General features: G+C 36.3%; 1 protein-coding gene and 2 pseudogenes across 13 annotated transcripts in view; 2 read left to right on the top strand and 1 right to left on the bottom strand.

Annotated features, from left to right (window-relative positions):
* Positions 1–20,820, bottom strand: part of CARF (calcium responsive transcription factor) — a 109,431-nt gene that overhangs the window by 58,728 nt on the left and 29,883 nt on the right. For all 13 annotated transcript variants that reach the window (XR_009352052.1, XR_009352051.1, XR_009352050.1 and 10 more), the window contains 5 exons: positions 20,390–20,519; positions 19,094–19,178; positions 12,754–12,943; positions 7,604–7,724; positions 4,164–4,307 (listed from right to left, as the gene is read on the bottom strand). Coding sequence is in view for 8 of the 13 variants with exons in the window: in XM_059168373.1 (XP_059024356.1) it covers positions 4,164–4,307; positions 7,604–7,724; positions 12,754–12,943; positions 19,094–19,178; positions 20,390–20,519 (670 nt within the window). In the remaining 5 variants the exon portion in view is untranslated. The remainder of the gene's footprint in view (positions 1–4,163; positions 4,308–7,603; positions 7,725–12,753; positions 12,944–19,093; positions 19,179–20,389; positions 20,520–20,820) is intronic.
* Positions 1,417–3,127, top strand: LOC131827556 (heat shock cognate 71 kDa protein-like; annotated as a pseudogene).
* Positions 4,607–5,187, top strand: LOC131827724 (cell division cycle protein 123 homolog; annotated as a pseudogene).

Here is a 20,820-nt window from a genome sequence, read left to right on the forward strand (position 1 = left end):
TATATATCATACTAAGTAAATGTAACTAAATTTTTAAAATAATAGATATCGGGGCACCTGGGTGGCTCAGGTTAAGCCTCTGCCTTCAGCTCAGGTCATGATTTCAGGGTCCTGGGATCGAGCCCCGCATCGGGCTCTCTGCTCAGTGGGGAGTCTGCTTCTCCCTCTCCCATGCCCCCTATTTGTGTTCTCTCTCTCGCTGTCTCTGTCAAATAAACAAATAAAATCTTTGAAAAAAATAAAAAGAAAAAGAATAGATATAAACAAAATTTAAAATGTTCTAGTCTTCTTCTTTTTAGAAATATTTAATTTATTTATTTGAGAGAGAGAAAGAGAGAGCACATGCACACATGGGGGCAAGAAGGAGCAGAAGGAGAGTGGAAAGGGCAGGAGAGGCAGAGAATCTCAAGCAGACTCTGTATCAAGCATGGAGTCTAATTTGGGGCTCATCTCACCATCCTGAGCTGGACCAACCAACTGAGCCACCCAAGCACCCCCACGCCCCTGCTTGACTCTTCTAAGTTGGCTTTCTATCCAATTAAATAAAAATCTTCATAAAACCTTATGGATTTTCACTATGGCCCTTTAGTTAAGGAGGGTATAGGAGTTCAGTATATATGAAAATGCTATTTTAAATTTCATGCTAATTAAATTTACCTCAAAATAATGAGACTTTTAAAGTCATCATCTTCTAAACTGTGTATTTTCCCATTCTTCTATAATTTTGTCCCCAAATTATAACTTCTATGTTCCACCCATAATCCTTCCAAACAAAAGGTGGCTATAATTCGGAGTCTACCAAGGCTGAGCTCAGTGGGAGAATCTTCCCTAACAGGAGCTCAATATACTACCTCTATTACTCCACAGCCCCTCTACTGCACACAGCTCTTATTGCTCCAATGAGCAAGAGGATCAACTAGAAGATGAATATAGGTCTTTCATATTGCAGTGCAAAAGAACATTTGCTAGGAAAATGAGATGATCTGGTAGGATACTGTTTTAATTGATACTTTTGTACAAAGTGCTTGCAATGACTGATACTGCGTAAAATGGAGGCTATTTAAAAATTATATGCAATGTTCTCCAGCTCATTGAATGTGGGGCTAGATCTTTGGATTGCTGTGTTCTTCTCAAGCTGAGCCAGGCCTACACAGAAGCAACCATGTCAATTGGCATTGATTTTGACACTCCTGCGTGGGTGTCTTCCAGCATGGGAAAGTGGAAATAATGGCCAGTGATCAGGAAAACCGAACCACCCCAAGTTATGTCACCTTCATGGACACTGAATGATTGATCGGTGACACTGCAAAGAATCAAGTTGTGATGAACCCCACCAGCACAGATTTTGAAGCCAAATGCCTGATTAGACAGAAATTTGATGATGCTGTTGTCCAATCTGATACGAAGCACTGGCCTTTCATGGTGGTGAATGATGCTGACAGGCCCAAGGTCTAAATAGAATACAAGGGAGAGACAAAAAGCTTCTATTCAGAGGAGGTGTCTTCTATGGTTTTGATGAAAATGAAGGAAATTACAGAGGCTTATCTTGAGAAGACAGTTACCAATGCAGTTGTCACAGTACCTGTGTACTTCAATGATTCTCAGCGTCAGGCTACCAAAGATGCTGGAACTATTGCTGGTCTCAATATACTTTGAATCATCAATGAGCCAACTGCTGGTGCTATTGCTTATGGCTTAGACAAAAGAGTTAGAGCTGAAAGGAATGTGCTGATCTTTGACTTAGGAGGTGACACTTTTGATGTGCCAATCCTTACTACAGAAGATGGTATCTTTCAGGTTAAGTGCACAGCTGGAGACACCCACTACTTCTTAGGTGGAGAAGACTTTGACAACTGAATGGTCAACCATTTTATTGCAGAGTTCAAGCGCAAACATAAGAAATATATCAGTGAAAACAAAGGGGAAGTTCGTCATCTCTGTACTGCTTGTGAACGTGCTAAGCGTACACTTTCTTCCAGCACCCAGGCCAGTATTGAGATTGATTCTCTGTATGAAGGAATCAACTTCTATACTTTTATCACTCATGCTGGGTTTGAAGAATTAAATGCTGACCTGTTTTGTGGCACCCTGGACCCTGTAGAGAAAGCCCTTCAGGATGCAAGTTACACAAGTCTCAGATCCACGATACTGTCCTGGTGGGTGTTTCTACCCATATCCCCAAGACTCAGAAACTTCTCCAAGATTTCTTCCGTGGAAAAGAACTGAATAAGAGCATCAACCCTGACGAGGCTGTTGCTTATGGTGCAGCTGTCCAGGCAGCCATCCTTTCTGGAGACAAACCTGGAAATGTTCAAGGTTTGCTGTTGTTGGATGTCATTCCACTTTCTCTTGGCATAGAAACTGCTGGACAAGTCATGACTGTTCTCATTAAGCATACTACTACCATTTCTACCAAACAGACACAGATCTTCACTACCTACTCCGACAACCAGCCTGGTATGCTTATTCAGGTGTATGAAGGTAGAGCGTGCCATGACCAAGGACAACATCCTATTTAGAAAGTTTGAACTCACAGGCATACCTCCTGCCCCTCGTGGTGTCCCATTGATTGAGGTCACTTTTGATATTGATGCTAATGGTATCCTCAAAGAGAACAAGATTACCATCACTAATGACAAGGGTGGCTTAGCAAGGAAGATATTGAGCGCATGGTCGGGGAAGCTGAGAAGTACAAAGCTGAAGATGAGAAACAGCAGGACAAGGTGTCTTCCAAGAATTCACTTGAGTCTTACACATTCAACATGAAAGCAACTGTTGAAGATGGAAAACTTCAGGGCAAGATAAATGATAAAGACAAACAGAAGATTCTTGACAAGTGCAATGGAATCATCAACCGGCTTGATAAGAACCAGACTGCCAAGAAGGAAGAATTTGAACACCAGCAGAAAGAGCTGGAGAAAGTCTGCAATCCCATCATCACCAAGCTGTACCAGAGTGTAGGGCGCATGCCAGGAGGAGTGCCTGGAGGCTTCCTTGGTGGTGGAGCTCCTCCCTCTGGTGGTGCCTCCTCTGGGCCCACCATTGAAGAGGTTGATTAAAGCAACCTGAGAATAAATAGGTCTAGCATTGTTCCACACACAATATTCAAAGGACCCAAATTTGTAGCAAATCCCATAGCAGCTGTAGAGTTGAGCTGCTCTAGCAAAAAACTGGGTATTCTTGATACCTGAATATGGAATATGTGCACAGGAAAGGAAATAAACATTGCACTTTATAAGCACTGTAAATGGAAAATGCAATGTCTTAAATAAAACTGTATTTAAAATTGGCAAAAAAAAATTATATGCAATGTTCTCCAAACTGAATGATCTAATTATTGGCTACTCATTTTTCATATATCCAAAGGTTCATTTTACATACTTATGTATTTAATTTTTTAAAGATTTGTCTATGAGAGAGAGAGAAAGTGGACCCACAAGCCTGGGGTTGGGCAGTGAGAGAAGAGCAAACTCCCCACTGAGCATGGAGTCTGACATGGCTTGATCCCACAACTCCAAAATCATGACCTGAGCTGAAACCAAGGGTTGGAACACCCAATCAACCAAGCTACCCAGGTGTCCATATCCAAAAGTTTTTTTTTGGTTTATTTTGTTTTTACAAAAACTATATCGCACTTAATCCCATTGTGCTACTGTAAATTCTTCCTGTGGATGAACACATAAAGAAAAGAAAGCAAGCCAGCCAACATTCTTCTTATGTAAACTGTGAAGCATAAAAAGTATATAAAATGCAATTTTATGTAGGGCTTAAAATTAATTTCTGGCTACTTAGGTAATCAAAGATGGGTTAAAAAAAATATATTCATAGGTGACTGTAAGTTTGGCTCCTAAGAAAAATCAGAAACAAAGTATGAAATATATAATTATATGTGTTGCTAAAGGCATATTTGTCATTTTGGGGAAAACTTTCCATATGGTATTCGTAAGTCTTTGGTAAGCATTATCAGAACACGTGGTTGATAAACTCAATGGCTTGCACTGTGGCAAATTTTAATACTTAGGGAATTGCTAATGAGACACCTCCCTTATAAAAACCATTCTTAATGAAATAATTAGAAGACATACTTATAATTTCTCTTAAAAATACCTTGTAAATGGAGCTAATAAATTTGTAAAAATAAAATAATAATATAAATGTTATACCTAAGAACACCACCAGCATCTACCAAGTTCTTCTTTAACATGTTAAAGGCTTTTTCCTGCTCCATTCGGATTATTTTCCTATCAATTTTGGGGTCTGTAGGAACTCTATATTCAGGAAACTTCTGTACCTTTTTAATGTAAATCCTGTTTGTAAGTAAAAGAAGAATTTCTTTCATTATAATATCAAGAAAATCAAATTTACCAAGTGGAAGTTTATGCATTGAAGTTTAGAGAAAAATCAATTAAACTAGAGAGAGCATTCAGCAGATTATGTTGAAAAATAAGCCATATTCTCAGTGCGCAATATTTAGCAAATTAACAATAATCAAGACATCAGGAAAAATATCTGAATATTTATGGATATTAACTTTTGTGTCTGGATTTGCCTCTTCCCAATTTTCCTGGAAGCCATAAAACACTCGTGCCGGGGGCTCTGGGAGGGGATGGGCAGCAGCTGTGGCAGCTGGAGGATCAAGAAGGAACATGTGCTGCACTGTCAGTTCTCTGTGTGGCAGCCGCTGTTCGGAAGCCTTACCATTACGTGTCATTCTTCCACTCCTCAGAATGTGAAGGGTTATTTACTTGATGATGGAACTCTGGTGGTTTCAGGAAGAGAAGATCCGCCAACAAATTCTTAGCCAAACAGTGATAATAAGGCAGAAGAAATACAGTGGTCGGATGATGAGAACACAGATACCCTTATGGCACCAGGATTTCCCAAAGTCACCACTAAAGGTCAAGAAGCTACCAACTCCTGTGTATGGGGGGGGTGTATTTCCTAAACTTAACTGGAGTGCCCCATGGGATATGTACTGGATAGCAATGAACAGTTCTCTGAAATGTAAAGCCCTCAGTGAAGTCTTTCTACTGTTCAAGAGTTCTGATTTCATCACTCATAACTTTATTCAACCATTTTTTTCATTGTACTGATGATTCTCCACATCTCTGTATAGAATATGAGCTTATTCTTGGAAAATGGTATGAATTGATTCTTCAGCCTTCCGTTACACAAATCGTAAAGTGACAGTGCAACCCTGTCTTCCATGAGTTACTGACTTCCCAAAGAATTTGCAGACCCGTCTACTGGGAAGGATGCTCATAAACTCATTGATTTTCATAAACTGAAAAGAAAATGGTAAGAGGATGACTGATGAGAGCACCAGAGTTCAAGTCCCAGGTAAAGAGGAAATCACCTTGGTGTTAGGAGGCTACTTTCAACTCACAACTTCCTGTTACCCCATTCTGTTGGAGTGGGAGGCAGTGTGAAATCAATACCTTTTTATATTCATATACAATAAGCCAGGAAAAAAGGGAGGAACTTTGCTACTTGTAAAAATAAATGATAATTAGACCTTAAACATAAACAAAAACCTCATGCCTAGATTAATTTAATAGCCTCCTTCTGGGCCTCTTGGTCCCGTTCCTTAAATCTACTTGATATATTAATACTACAGTAATTCTTCACATTTGTACTTCTCTGTTGAAGAATCTACCTGCTCTTTAATCGAGTACAAATTTCTTGGCAGCAGTCAAGGCATCCCATATGATTCTAGCTTATTTACCTAATCTAACTTTCAATTACTTCAAATGTAAAATTGCTTTTTTCAGACAAGTTTATCATTTCAATGTTCCTTCCTCCTCTGATACCAAAAATACAATCACATCATATCTTTATTCATGTAATTTCCTGACCTACAATATCTCCCCTCTCACTCTTTATCTACCCAAAAGCAACCTAAACTTCAGCATTCATGTTAAGTTGTGCTTTCTTCCCTGTTAATGAATTTGCATGGATATGTTCCTTCTCTTCTGAGTTAGCTAACTGACACATTTGGTACTATATACTATACCATTATCTTTTCCAACAGTTTTTTGTTTTCTGATCTGCCTCAACTATATTTTAAGTTTCCCATGATTAAGTAAAATCTAGTACCTCTTTCAGTCTCCCTCTTTCCCATGGCACCCAAAGTGTTGCGGGGCACAACTGATATTCAAAAAGTACTTGTAGAAGAATATAGCGAATAAAGTTATTTCTTCACACAGAGAGGTTTTCTCCCAAATTATATCTAAAGTTTTATACTGCTTATATTTAAAAGCAGTTAAAAGTTTTATTTCACAGTCAGGTTTAAATATTACCTAAAGTTATGAAAACTCTTCTGAACTAATTTGAAGAACTTCTTGAGAATGTACAGGTTTGTGATATAAAATGTGACATTGAAATAAAATATTTCAAAGATTAACTATACCCAACCCTTATATGGTATCTTTAAAAATTTTATCTGAGAATTTAAAACTTTCAATGTCTAAAAATAAATTAGAAAGAACATTACAAAAATCTTTTATTGCTTCCAATTTTTCATTCTCACCCAAAGCAATCACCAATCTGTAGTCTTAGTCTATCTAAAACTTAATTGTGTTGATTTCATACATTGCTGGTATGAATATTATTGTTAAAATCTTTCTAAAGAGCGACTATCTTCATAATACCACCTGTAAACATTTAAAATAATAGAACCTTTGCACTAGCAATTTCATTTCAACAAATTTACTCTACTGATGTACTTGCACAAGTATACAAATAGGTATAATGTTATTAACTGGAGCTTTGTATATAATAATAAAGAATACTTTTCAGATCTTACATGTCCATCATTAGAGGACTAATTCAGTAAATGACAATCCATCCATAAATGCAATATTGTATGGCTCCTGAAAAGAAGGAACCATGAAACTAATATAATGTTATATGCCAATTATATTTTAATTTTTTAAAATAAATAAATGCAAAGAAGGAACAAGTCCTTTCATGTGCAGATATGGAGACAATTTTGAGATATATTGGGAATGAAATAACAAAAACGAAAACAAAGCACAGAGTGGTATATGTCATTACATTCACACTAGTGTGAAGCAAAAACAGTTGTGCAGTAAATAACCACAATAGGCATTTAGAATAGAAATAAAGCAATGTGAATTCAGAGCAGGAAAGAAAGTATACTACTACCTAACTTTTTGAGACTGACATGCTACCTACTGAGCTAACGAGCACCTACTATTACCTAACTTTAAGGAAAGAAAATATTAATAAGTTTTACTGAGATTCAGCATTTTTGAGTATAAAGGAGGATAGGTACGCATGCACATACACAGAATATCTTTGGAGAGTTACTCAGGAAGCTGCTAAGAGCTGTTGCCTTAAAAAGGGACATAGGACTAATGAATCATTGAACACTACATCAAAAACTAATGATGTACTATATGGTGGCTAACTGAATATAATAATAAACAAATAAATAAAAAGGGACATAGGGAGTAGAAGTAAAAGGAAACATACTGTACTGTACACTTATTGGCATTGTTTAAACGCAATAAAAATGTGCACATTAGTTATTAGAAAATAAATACTTAATAAACAGAAAATTAAAGAAAATAAAGCTTACCGGGCTGGACAAGTGGCTTTGTAGAGCTGACAAGACCTGCTCTCCTGCTCACTGATTTTTTTTAACTGGAAACCTTTTCTCCTTGGCCCATACTGGCACTCCATTACCACGGCTCTACTCCCTGTGGGCCAAAACCAACTATTGATATTAATTCAAATATCCATCTGTTCTAGACACTAGAATAAAAATAACTCAGTGGTGGCAATGTCCAAATTTATACTTTCAATTACACAACTTTAAGGAAAGAAAACATCAGTAAGTCTTACTAAGATGTATAAACATGTAAGTTTAAAAGATTATAGTATTTATCAAAAGTACATTATGGTTAAAGAAATTTACAAATACCACAGTTACTGAATGTTATCTGATATTTACATACATATGGTTTTTAATAATAAAATTTCACCACTCCTTAAGTAGAAATTAGCAAAAGCTACATTTGTTAGTAAATATTGTTATGTAAAGTTTTATATTCTTTTATAATTTTTCCTTATTTCTATTTGTACTGTTAGAATACAGTTGTCCCCCCTTATCCGCGGGGGATACGTTCCAAGACCCACAGTGAATGCCTGAAAGGATGGACGATACTAAACTCTATATAAACTATGTTTTTTCCTACCTATATATACCTATAATAAAGTTCAATTAATAAATTAGGCACAGTAAGAGAGCAACTACAATAACTTATAAAATAGAACAATTCTAACAATATACTGTCATAAAAGCTGTATGAATGGGGTCTCTCTCAAAATATCTTATTGTACTGTACTCACCCTTCTTCTTCTTGTGATGCTGTGAGATGATAAAATGCCTATGTGATGAGATGAAATGAGGTGAATGACAAAGGCACTGGGACATAGCATTAGGCTACTATTCACCTTCTGACACTACGTCAGAAGGAGGATCATCTGCTTCCAGACTGTGGTTGAGAACAGGCAACTGAAACCTTGGAAGTGAAACTGCGGATAAGGGGGGACTACAATAATGTAATAACCAGCCTCTGAGACGGCGCCCAATGATCCCTGAAAATGACGTCACGTTAATCACGTCCTTGTTTAATTCCCTCCCCTTGAGCATGGGCTACACTGACTGACTTCCCAATGGAAACTTACTTAACTTACTTCTCATGAACATGGCTGAAGTGAGAAGATGTTATTTTTGATATAAGGTTATAAAAAGCCTGTGACTTCCATCCTGGGTACTCTCTTGCTCTTGCTTGGATTGGTCTCTCTGGGCGAAATCAACTGTCTACAGTGAGGCAGCTCTGTGCAGAGGCCCATGTGGCAAGGAATAAGCCACCTGAGTGAGCTTGGAAGCAGATCCTCCCCCAGCCAAATGGTGAGATGACTACAGCTCCAGCCAACACCTCAACTGCAGTCTTGTGAAAGAAACTGAGGCAGAACCACCTTGCTAAGCTGCTCTTTGATTCCTGACTCACAGAAACCTGAGATAAATGTTTTTTGTTTTCAGCCATCAAGTTTTGGGTAATTTGTTACACAGCAGTAGAATATAAATAAGTGTATGTGAAAACTATATAGTTTATGGCTTTAAAAAGTAAAATATCCTATTCTAGTACAGCAAATTTTTCAAATATAAAATAAAAAAGAATCATAAGTAATAGTGTTGATAAAGCTGACTTTAAAATTTAAAGCTTAGAAATTTTAAATATAAACTTTAGAATTTATATTAACTTAGAGATAATAATAATAATAATAAAGAATTAATATGGAGAATGTAAAGAGCTACAAATAATTTTTAAAAATAAAGAACCAGGGGTGCCTGGGTGGCTCAGTGGGTTAAAGCCTCTGCCTTCGGCTCAGGTCATGATCCCAGGATTTGGGGATTGAGACCCACATTGGGCTCTCTGCTCAGCAGGGAGCCTGCTTCCCTCTCTCTCTCTCTGTCTGCCTCTCTGCCTCTTGTGATCTCTCTCTGCCAAATAAACAAAATCTTTTTAAAAATTTATTAAAAAACATAATAATAAAGGACCAAACAGAAAAATGGGTAAAGACTATGAATAGGCAATTCAGAAAGGAAAAAAGATATTAAATGAACAAATAAAAAGATGTTCAACTTTATTAGTAAATACGGAAATGCAAATTCAAGCAATAGGAAAATACCATCTCACATTCTTCACATTGGCAAAAATAAAAAATCTGACAGTATTCTAAAATAACTGAATCCACTGATGAATTTTAACATCACAAAAAGGTGTTGCACATAGGCAGCAATAAGAAGTACAGAACACACCTATGATATATTCTTGCAAAATACTTTAATGGAGATCAAATCTTCATTTAATCAAGCCTCTAGATCTAACAGTCCACAGGAAATATAGGGGATTTTTAAAAAACATGTTGAACTACAGCACAGAGATGGAATCAACAAAACTCAGAATATAGAAAACTCTACATGATAAACTACCTGGGGGAAAAGAGGAGAGAGATTTTTAGAAAAATTTCAAGAGATAAAACCAAATGTAAACTGTGAAATCTGTCTGGATGTGAATTTGAACAAACCTATGGAAAAAGAATTATTAGATAAGTAAAGAAATGTGACATTGGACATTTTATGACATTAAGAAAAAACTGTTAATTCTTTTACGATAATGTGATTGTCATTGTATATATGTACATATACAAAGATCCTTATCTCTTAGAGATATTTATTTTAGAATATAATATATACTTTGGTAATTATAGATAAAGCAACTGGATATCTGGAATTTGCTATAAAATCATCTTGGGGGTGAGGAATGAAAAAGTGGGTAGGGATATAAATGAGTCTAGAATGATCATATGCTAATAGTTGTTGAAGCTGGATGGTGGATACAGGGAGTCATAGGATTCTACATATTATTACCTTCACTTTGAGATACAGACATATATAGATATACACACACACACATACTATTAGATATGTTACCTTTACTTTTAGATATGTATCTATATCTATATATATGAAAATTTCCAGAATATAAAGACTTTTAAAGTCTGACAATGCTGTGTCATAAGGTAAATGAAGGAAAGGGAAATTTTCATATATTGCTGAAACAAGTAACAATTGGTACAGGTTGCTAATTCCACATGTACAATTCTGAAACTGAAGAAGTTCAGAACACAAAATTTTTTGGAATGCATTTAATTGCAAAACCTGACCTGAACTTTATGTGACTATTTATAATCTTTGTACCTCTTAGGGTTACTAACCATAAAATATTACTATGTTCGATTATGTGATAGGGTCAACAGAATACTTGCTGTTGAGTATTCTGTAATATATTACATTCCAAAAATTCTGAAATACATGTGGCCAAAAATTTTAGAGAACAGATTTTGCATCTGTACGACCACTTTATTTTTTATTTTTTATTTTTTTACTAGGTGGTCTTTCTTTAATTTAAATTCAACTAATTAATACAGTGTGTTATTAGTTTCAGAGGTAGAGTCAGTGATTGATCAGTCTCATATAGTACCCAGTGCTCATTATATCATGTGCCTTCTTTAATGTCTATCACCCAATTACCCCAATCCCTCACCCCTCTCGTTTGTTTCAGCAACTCTCAGTTTGTTTCCTATGAACAAGAGTCTCTTATGGTTTGTCTCTCTCTCTGATTTTGTCTTGCTTTCTTTTCCCCCTCCCTTACCCTATGATTCTCTGCTTCGTTTCTGAAATTCCACATATGAGTGAGTTCATATGATAACTGTCTTTCTCGGACTTATTTCGCTTAGCGTAATATCCTCTAGTTTCATCCATGTTGTTGCAAATGCAAGATTTCTTTTTTGGGGGATGGCTCTTGTACAACCCCTTTAGAGAGCAACTTGAGATAATCTTGTAAAAATGAAATGGGCATACTTTGCAACTCAGCATTTCCACTTTAATGCATGCACTATTAACTTATTTACATCTTTTCAAAAGAAAATGTATATTGTTTGACTATAGCATTCTTTGTAATATTGAAAATTAGAAACACCCTAAATGATCATTAGTAGAAAAATAATTGTGGTTTCGTCATATGCTGGAACGTTATGTACTCGTTAAATTAAGATCTGTAAGCATCATTATAGATGGATTTCAAGAAATAAGGGTGAGCAAAAATTTACATAACAATGTCCACAGTTTACCATTTATGAATATTTCAAAATATTCAAAACAATAAAATACATTATTGTAAATACAAATATGTGTGATAAAGTATAAAAATACAGACTGGAAAGATATACCCCCAATTTATGTAGTGGCTGCCTGTGGAGAGTTAGCATGGGGATTAGAACTAGGGAGGGGAAAAATGTTGTATTTCTTTTATAGAATACTGATGAAACCTGGGCAGAAAAGGTTACATGTACCTCATATTCCTCCACATCTTTTTTTACCCTCAGAGGTCCAAGATGAGACTGCAACTCTTCCACTAAATCAGTATTTCCCCAGTCCTAAAATAAATCACTTGTCGTCATGTTTTTTGGGATTTGACTAGCCTGAGGGTGAATCTCTGGAAACTGAAACTCCACCACTTTAGGGGCATCTGGCTGGCTCATTCGGTGTAGCATGCAACTCTTATCTCAGGGTTGTGAGCTGAAGCCCCACACTGGGTGTAGAGATTACTTAAAATCTTAAAAACACACACACACAAAACTCTACCCCTTTAATACACTAGCCCAATATTTGACTAGCATATGTAACACATTTGATGCTTGAGAATCCTAATATTACAATTCTGTATAACACCAGAATGCATTCAAATTCTACACAGTAACTTGAGAGTTATGAGCTATAAAATATAAAATGAATACAAATTTGTCCAACAAGACAAATCAAGGGAGGTGAGAATATCTGGACTGGATTAAAAAAAATGCAACAGATATACATATTTAGAATAATAAAATTGCTCTGTTAATATTTTTATTTTCTATGTATCAGCATAGTATCTATGGAAGTATTATTTATTTATTCTAATATATTAAAATAAAATTTCATAAAATAATTGGTCATATTTAAGTTTTCTTTTTAGCTTAACATGCATTTTCATCAATTAACATTTAGTTGGCATTCACAAAAACGACATTTTGGTAGGAAATTTTTAGGAAAACCATATTTTTACAATGGATCATGGCAGTGCTGAACCTTTTAAAATAATTCCCTTAAAAAAGTACCTGCATTAACAAATGGGATTCCATCATATGGGACATACTGAGATTTCCACATCAAGCGTGTAGCTGGCTTGGCTGGACTTGGAGATTGGCGGGTCCCCCAAACACTCTGTGTTTGCTGCTTATGAAATGTTAGAACACTTTCTAATTCGGTCTCACTTACACAGTAGCCACGGTATGAATCTCCAATTTTCTGCATGCGGTAGAAATTAAATAACAAAATTATTAGCAAATATGTTTCATTGTACAAAAAATTAAATTAAGTGGTTGTCCAAGATAAAAGACTCATCAGTTTTCAAAAGAGACTGTCATTGTCCTCTCAGATTAATGATCTATTACAACCAGTGTATCTGCTCTGCTTTTAACTAGCATTATCAAGTAGATATTCTCCAAATATGTTAGAGAATATAATGTCAAACTCATGACCACACCATCAGTATCAAAATTTTGCTTGAGAGAAATAATATTTAGGGAGGATAGTTTGAAGAACACATTGTGTATCCATTCATCGTATATTTAAAATCCTACCTCTGGATCCAAAAAGATCGGCACAAAACTAGCCGTAAAAGTACTGGTTTCCTATGGGGCTTTTGCTAAAATTAATTTTGGTATGACATTAATCTTTTGAAAGCTTATGAAAACTGTGATAGTATCTCTTAAATAATATAAAAGAATTTGCTCATTTTATCAAAATTCTTCTTCTTCTTTTTTTTTTTTTTTTAAAGATTTTATTTATTTATTTGAGAGAGAGTGAGAGAGAGCATGAGCAAGGAGAAGGTCAGAGGGAGAAGCAGACTCCGCATGGAGCTGGGAGCCTGTTGTGGGACTTGATCCCAGGACTCCGGGATCATGACCTGAGCCAAAGGCAGTCGTCCAACCAACTGAGCCACCCAGACGTCCCTATCAAAATTCTTTTTTAGAAGATCCTTCTCTGAGAGAAAATTGTCTGAACTTAGTACCAAAAATAGTTAATGGTTTTATTTTATGGAAATTAATTACTTTTATCTAATGGACACAGAATTTATTTTTCTTTAATATTTATTTATTTGACACAGAGAGAGAGAGAGATCACAAGTAGGCAGAGATGCAGGCAGAGAGAGAGGGGGGAGGCAGGCTCCTTGCTGAGCAGAGAGCCTAATGTGGGGCTCAATCCCAGGACCCTGAGATCATGACCTAAGCCGAAGGCAGAGGCTTAATCCACTAAGCCCCCCAGCCACCCATGGACACAGAATTTAATAACTGGGCTTCTCCTTTTTGAAATGTAAATGCTTAAATTATAGGAAAGTATGTGTGTATGTGCACACATATATATGTATGTGTGCATGCATACCCACAGTTCATTAAGATATACATTTCTTACTTCCATTTTATGGTTACATTCTTGCTTTTCTTTATTCTTTAGTTCCTATTTTAATTTCCACCTTGCTACTATATTTTATGGTAAGCTATCTTCATTCTTCCTGAAACAAGGAAGATGTAAATAGTGTGAATAACTGATATTATCTCTCCACAAACATGTAAGTAAACTTAACAAAAGTAGAAGCTTTTTCCATACCAATAGAGAAATATCTATTAACTGTGATCTCCTGCACTAAAAGGCACATAGACCTACAACTGACTCCATGTATGTTTCTCCATTAAAGGGAGCAAGACCAGAGATATGGGACTAGGAATCTTTTTATTAGACTAAATATTTCACCCTGTAAGGATATATTTAATAAAAACACTATTGTGGCTGTACTTTAGGTCATAATAAGAAGAAACAATCTGGGGGCTCCTGGGTGGCTCAGTGGGTTAAGCCTCTGCCTCTGCCTCTGCCTTCGGCTCAGGTCATGATCTCAGGGTCCTGGGATCGAGCCCCACATCGGGCTCTCTGCTCAGCAGGGGGCCTGCTTCCTCCTCTCTGCCTCCTCTCTGCCTGTGTCTCTGCCTACTTGTGATCTCTGTCTGTCAAATAAATAAATAAAATCTTAAAAAATAATAATAATAATAAAAATTCCTAGTCTTAAAAATATTTTTCTAGCCCAGATATTTCTTCATCAAATATCAACTGCAAATACAAGTAGAAATATAAAGTCCACCTATTAACATTTTTTAACACAGAAAATGAACAGAGTTTATAATGTTTTCAATGAAAAGAAAAATTCAGAATTAGTATAATATAACCAGACCTCTATCAGGAGATGAAAGTTTAATATATATTTTTTTTAGATTTTATTTATTTATTTGACAGAGAGAAAGTGAGAGATCACAAGCAGGCAGGCCGAGAAAGGGGGAAGCAGGCTCCCCACCGAGCACAAAGCCCGATGGAGGGCTGGATCCCAGGACCCTGAGATCATGACCTGAGCAGAAGGCAGAAGCTTAACCCACTGAGCCACCCAGGTACCCCCAGGAGATAAAAAAAGTTTAATACAGTTTTGAAATTTATCCAGCTAGTACACTTTGGTCAAACCTAAAAAATGCGTATGGAAAAACAATTTAAATGAAAAGTCAGAAAGTAAAAAGGATTATTAAACTATATCTATCTATATATATTTTTAAAGACTATTTATTTGAGAGGGAGAGAGCATGAGTGGAGGGTAGGGACAGAGGGAGAGGAATTGGGCAAGCAGACTCCCCACTGAGCAGAGAGCCCAACGCAGGGCTTGATCCTAGGACACCAAGATCACGACTTGAGCCAAAGTCAGACACTCAAAAGACTAAGCCACCCAGATGCCACTATTAAACAATATTCTGAAGCAAAATGCAGAAAATATTTTCTCAGCCATTAATCAAAACTATTTTTCACTACTATACAGCTTAGGAGAGAAGAAAGAATCCTTTACTGATAGAGATACTCATTCTGTTGGACAGTTTTGATGAATTTCTTACAAGATGTATGACAATAGGTAAGCCACACAACACACATGGTTGTTAAGACAAGCTGATTTGACTACATTAATTGCTAATGCTTTAATGTCTATAGCATTCTGTAAAGTTTACAATAATGATTTTAAAAATCCTCATCAGGGACGCCTGTGTGGCTCAGTCGGTTAAGCATGTGACCCTTGGTTTCAACTCTGATTGCCCCATGATGGCCTGGGCTCAGCAGGGAGTCTGCTTGACACGCTCTCTTCTCTCCCTCTCCCCTTCACCCTGCTCATGCTCTCTCTCTCTTTCTCTAAAATAATAAATAAATATTAAAAAAAAAAAAACCTCATCAAACAACAATAATAGTTACTTTTGGAAACCTGTGAAAAACTATAATAAACAAAAAGTGTGAGGGGGGGGAAAAATCTGTCTACCTACCTGTACAAATAGATTTATATATAAATGACTTAGAAAAGCAACAATACTGGGGCACCTGGGTGGCTCAGTGGGTTAAAGCCTCTGCCTTCAGCTCAGGTCATGATCTCAGGGTCCTGGGACCGAGTCCCACATCGGGCTCTCTGCTCGCAGGAGCCTGCTCCCCCCGCGCCACTGCCTGGCTCTCTGCCCACTTCTGGTCTCTGTCAAATAAATAAATTAAATCTTTAAAAAAAAACAAAAAAAGAAAAAAAGAAAAGCAACAATACTAAAATTGTTCTACTCAATACGATATGTCACATCATTAGACTTTATTATTAGAACACTCATGAAATATTAAAACGGAAGTAATGTTTTTCCTTTCCATTTTGAAAATCTGAATAAAAAAATGAAGCATTTTGGGGTGCCTGGCTGGCTCAGTGGGTTAAGCCTCTGCCTTCGGCTCAGGTCATGATCTCAGGGTCCTGGAATCAAGCCCTGCGTCGGGCTCTCTGCTCAGCAGGGGGCCTCTTCCCCCTCTCTCTCTTCCTGAATCTCTGCCTACTGTGATCTCTGTCTCCCTCTCTCTCTCTCTCTCTGTCAAATAAATAAATAAATAAATCTTAAAAAAAAAATAAATAAAAATAAAAAATAAAACAATGAAGGATTTTAATAATTAGTCAATATCATGTACAGTTTACAGGTACAAAAGCATGGTCTCTTCTCTCAAAAGTGTATAGTCTAAATGTTATGTAATGATGAACAAATAATTAGGCAATTAATTAAGAATGGCAGTGATAATAAATACCAAGGCACTTAAAGAGATAAATAGGTAAAAGCTAAAATAATAATTCTTTACAGAAAAGATACACAGGACTTGCATTAGGATTTAAGAATAGTTAGAAAGGAAACAGAAGAAAATAAACCAGATTAGGAAATGGCAACAAAAACAAGTCAAGGCAGAGATAAAGGAAGATTCTGAAGTGTTTGTACAAATGAGGAAGACAAGGCTTAACAAGAATGAAGGATGAGTTGGGAGAAAAGTAGAAAATAGGGGTGCCTGGGTGGCTCAGTGGGTTAAGCCTCTGCCTTCAGCTTGGGTCATGATCCCAGGGTCCTGGGATCAAGCCCCGCATCGGGCTCTCTGCTCAGCAGGGAGCCTGCTTCCTCCTCTCTCTCTGACTGCCTCTTTGCCTGCTTGTGATCTCTGTCAAATTAATAAATAAAATCTCTAAAAAAAAAAAGTAGAAAATAAAACAGGAAAAGATAATACCAGATTATGGAAGATGTTGAAAGCCATGTATAGTGGTGAATGATATGGAAAAAATGACACTGAACTTATTGGGCAGTGAGAAGAAATAATGAAAGCAATATTTAAAGAAGGTATTTTTAGAAAACTAGACAGTAGGCCCCAGAAATAGAAGAGTCAGAGATTAAAGTAAAGGCTGTTACCATAATTAAGTTCTAGATAACAAAAGTCTATGAAGAAGGAGGCCCCAATCACTCCATAAAAAGAGAGAGATTTTATTTATTTAAGAATGTCTTATTAGGTTCTTTCTAAATTAAATTAATTTATTTGTCAGGAGGTGGGGCACAATCAGAGGGAATAGGGGGCAGAGGGAGAAGTGGACTCCTAGCTTAGCAGGGAGCCAGATGTGGGACTTGAACCCAGGACTCTGGGATCATGACTTGAGTCAAAGGCAGCTGCTTAACTGACTGAGCCACCAGGCATCCCAAGACAGATACTTTAAAGGAAAAACTAAAAGAATCAGATGATTATTTTAGTATGGGAAAGGAAGAATTTAATCTAAAACACTGTGGGGGCGCCCAGGTGGCTCAGTCTTTGGGCTTCTGCCTTCGGGGGGCGGTGATCCTGGGGTCCTGGGATGGAGCCCCACATCTGGCTCCCTGCTCGGTGGGAAGCCTGCTTCTCCCTCTCCCTTTGCCGCTCCCCCTGCTTGTGTTTCCTCTCTCACTGTATGTCTCTCGCTGTTAAATAAATACATAATCTCTAAAAAAATTTAAAAAATAAAATAAAATAAAACACTGTGCCTAGGGGTGCTTGGGTGGCTCAGGCCATGATCCCAGGGTTCTAGGACTGAGCCCCACATTGGGCTCCCTTCTCAATGGGGAATCTGCTTCTCTCTCTTCCACTCCCCTGCTTGTGTTCTTTCTCTCTCTGTCAAATAAATAAATAAAATCTTAAAAAAATAAAACAAAAAATAAAACATTCTGCCTGAATGTCTAAGGAAAAAGTATTTGTCATTAAACAGATAAGGAGTTTAGAAGTACAGCTAGTTGGGGCACCTGGGTGGCTCAGTGGGTTGGACTTCTCTGCCTTTGGCTCAGGTTGTGATCTCAGGGTCCTGGGATCAAGCCCTGTATCGGGCTCTTTGCTCAGTAGGGAGCCTGCTTCCTCCTCTCTCTCTCCACCTGCTGCTCTGCCTACTTGTGATTCCTCTCTCTGTCAAATAAATAAATAAAATTTTTAAAAAACCTTAACACATAAATGTTAAAAAAAAAAAAAGTACAGCTAGTTGTGACATGGTAATTTCTGTTTAGCACCTGGTGAATTGAAGTGAAATTAAGTAAAGCTCCAATTAAGTAGCTGGAGATCTGGGGCAAGGGCATAATTAAAGAACCAGTGATAAAGATTTGGAAATCCTTTTTATAAAAGTGAGAGTTGAAAGTTAACAAAGTTGATCAGCTCTCCAAGGGATAAAATGTAGAGAAATAAAGTCAAACAGCAAAACTTAAAGTATTTTCATTGAGAATATGAAAAGAAATAAGTACAAGTAAAGAAAAAGTAATGGTCAAAAAATAAAAAGTAGAAAAACATGATAATGAAGATTACCTTGCATGGAAGACATGCAAGAGAAGAAATGATAGTGAAGCATGAAGGAATTTATATGATCTCTGCTTTAACAGAGCTTACACTCTCTAAGGAATAAAAGAACAGATGAGGTCAGAGTTAGCATTAAAACAAAGTATTACAGATACAGTCAAAAGTGGACATTTTGGGATGCATTATAGCAATAATCAATTTAATGAATCTAGGTAAGGATTATTTTTAACTCACCTCACAGCTCCTAAGACGGCAGGCCCACATAGGTGTGTTAGAAGAAAGTGGCTGGAGAGGAGCCAGAAAGGGTTCTTCAAGCATTCTGGGACAAGGAAGGAATATACATAAATATATATTATACACACACAAACACACATACGACATTCAACCATTTTATCCCTTTAGCCAGTGTTACAGAAAATATACTGAGGTCATCAGTAAGAAACTGTAATAACAGGGGTATCTGGCTGGCACAAATGGTTAGAAGATATAAGATCTTAACTGTAATAATAACAATAGAGTTGGTGGGTGTATTTTAATTATAATTTTCTTTAAACAGCACTATTTTATTAGTTGCTAAAGAAAAGGCCTATGTTTTTTCTTCCAAATATCTACAGCCCCAACAAAATTAAGTATTTTAATATCTCCTTCAAATCTTATTTTGTAGTCTTCTCATTTTATTTCATTATATAATTGTTTTTCATTTAACGAAAAAATGAGCCAATAAAACATCTTCGGGTGACTCATTAAGTTAACATGATACTATGTCAAGCTCTAAGACAAAATGTAATTACTAGTGTATAAATTTTTAATACTGTCTTTAAGAGTTAAAAGAATATAAGTAATACAAAATCCATATCTACATTTGCCTAAATTATTATAGTGTTAAGGCAAAAATAAAAGCTGAAACATGTTAACAAAAAACACTTCATTACTTTACCACAGAGGAATTAAATACATAAAAAGATGATGAACCATTAAACATTTTAGGAACTAGAACGGATATTTCTTTTTTTTTTTTTTTTAGAATGGATATTTCTTTATTCTAAAACCTCTATTAGTGCCAGATGTTTTCAGATTGCTTCAAAAGACAACAGGCAAGTGTCACTGAGGAAAAGTAGCACATTAGACATTATAGCTTTTTTTTTTTAAATTTAAAGATTTTATTTATTTGACAGACAGATCACAAGTAGGCAGAGAGGCAGACAGGGGAGGGGATGAGCAGGCTCCCCACTGAGCAGACAGCCCCATGCAGGACTCGATCCCAGGACACTGAGATCATGACCTGAGCCGATGGCAGAGTCTTTATCCCACTGAACTACTCAGGCGCCCCTGACATAGCTTCTAAAACAGTCTCCTAAGTTGCCAAGATGTCATTTAAATAATTAAAGATATTTGACAATTTGATGATAGTTTATTCTGTTTCTTGAATTTATAATCTTTTTTTTAGTCAGCTCACTTTAGATATGATAATTTTTAAAAAGATTTCCATGATAATTTCAAAACATGAACTCCTCTTTCCCGTGGACTCACCTGGCCACTGTCTTTTTGGGCAATGTGACAGATGCTTGTGGATGAAGAGTGTAACTACTGGTATTATCTGCTAGAACATCCACTCTTACAGTTGGTACATTTCTATCATTGGACTTCTCTTCAGAGACATCTTAACAGCAATAACAAGAACAATGCAACGTCAGTATCTTGATTAAGTCCGTGAGAATGTAACTAAGTAGAACTCATCGATTTGAAATACGAAAGGCAAGATAAAGATGCCAAAACTTATAATGTTTTATTGAGAATTTCCCTAATAAATCTGTTTAGCTTCAAATTATAATACTGACTACTGAAATTTTGTAATTACATTTTTGAAGCTTATATTGAACAGCTAGGATATAAAAGTGGTACAATTGTTATGTTAACAGTTTCATAATATAATAGGAAAGTATAAAACTTTTTCATTTTTT

This window comes from Mustela lutreola, chromosome 3 (assembly GCF_030435805.1).
Source record: "Mustela lutreola isolate mMusLut2 chromosome 3, mMusLut2.pri, whole genome shotgun sequence".
NCBI classification, from domain to species: Eukaryota; Metazoa; Chordata; class Mammalia; order Carnivora; family Mustelidae; genus Mustela; species Mustela lutreola.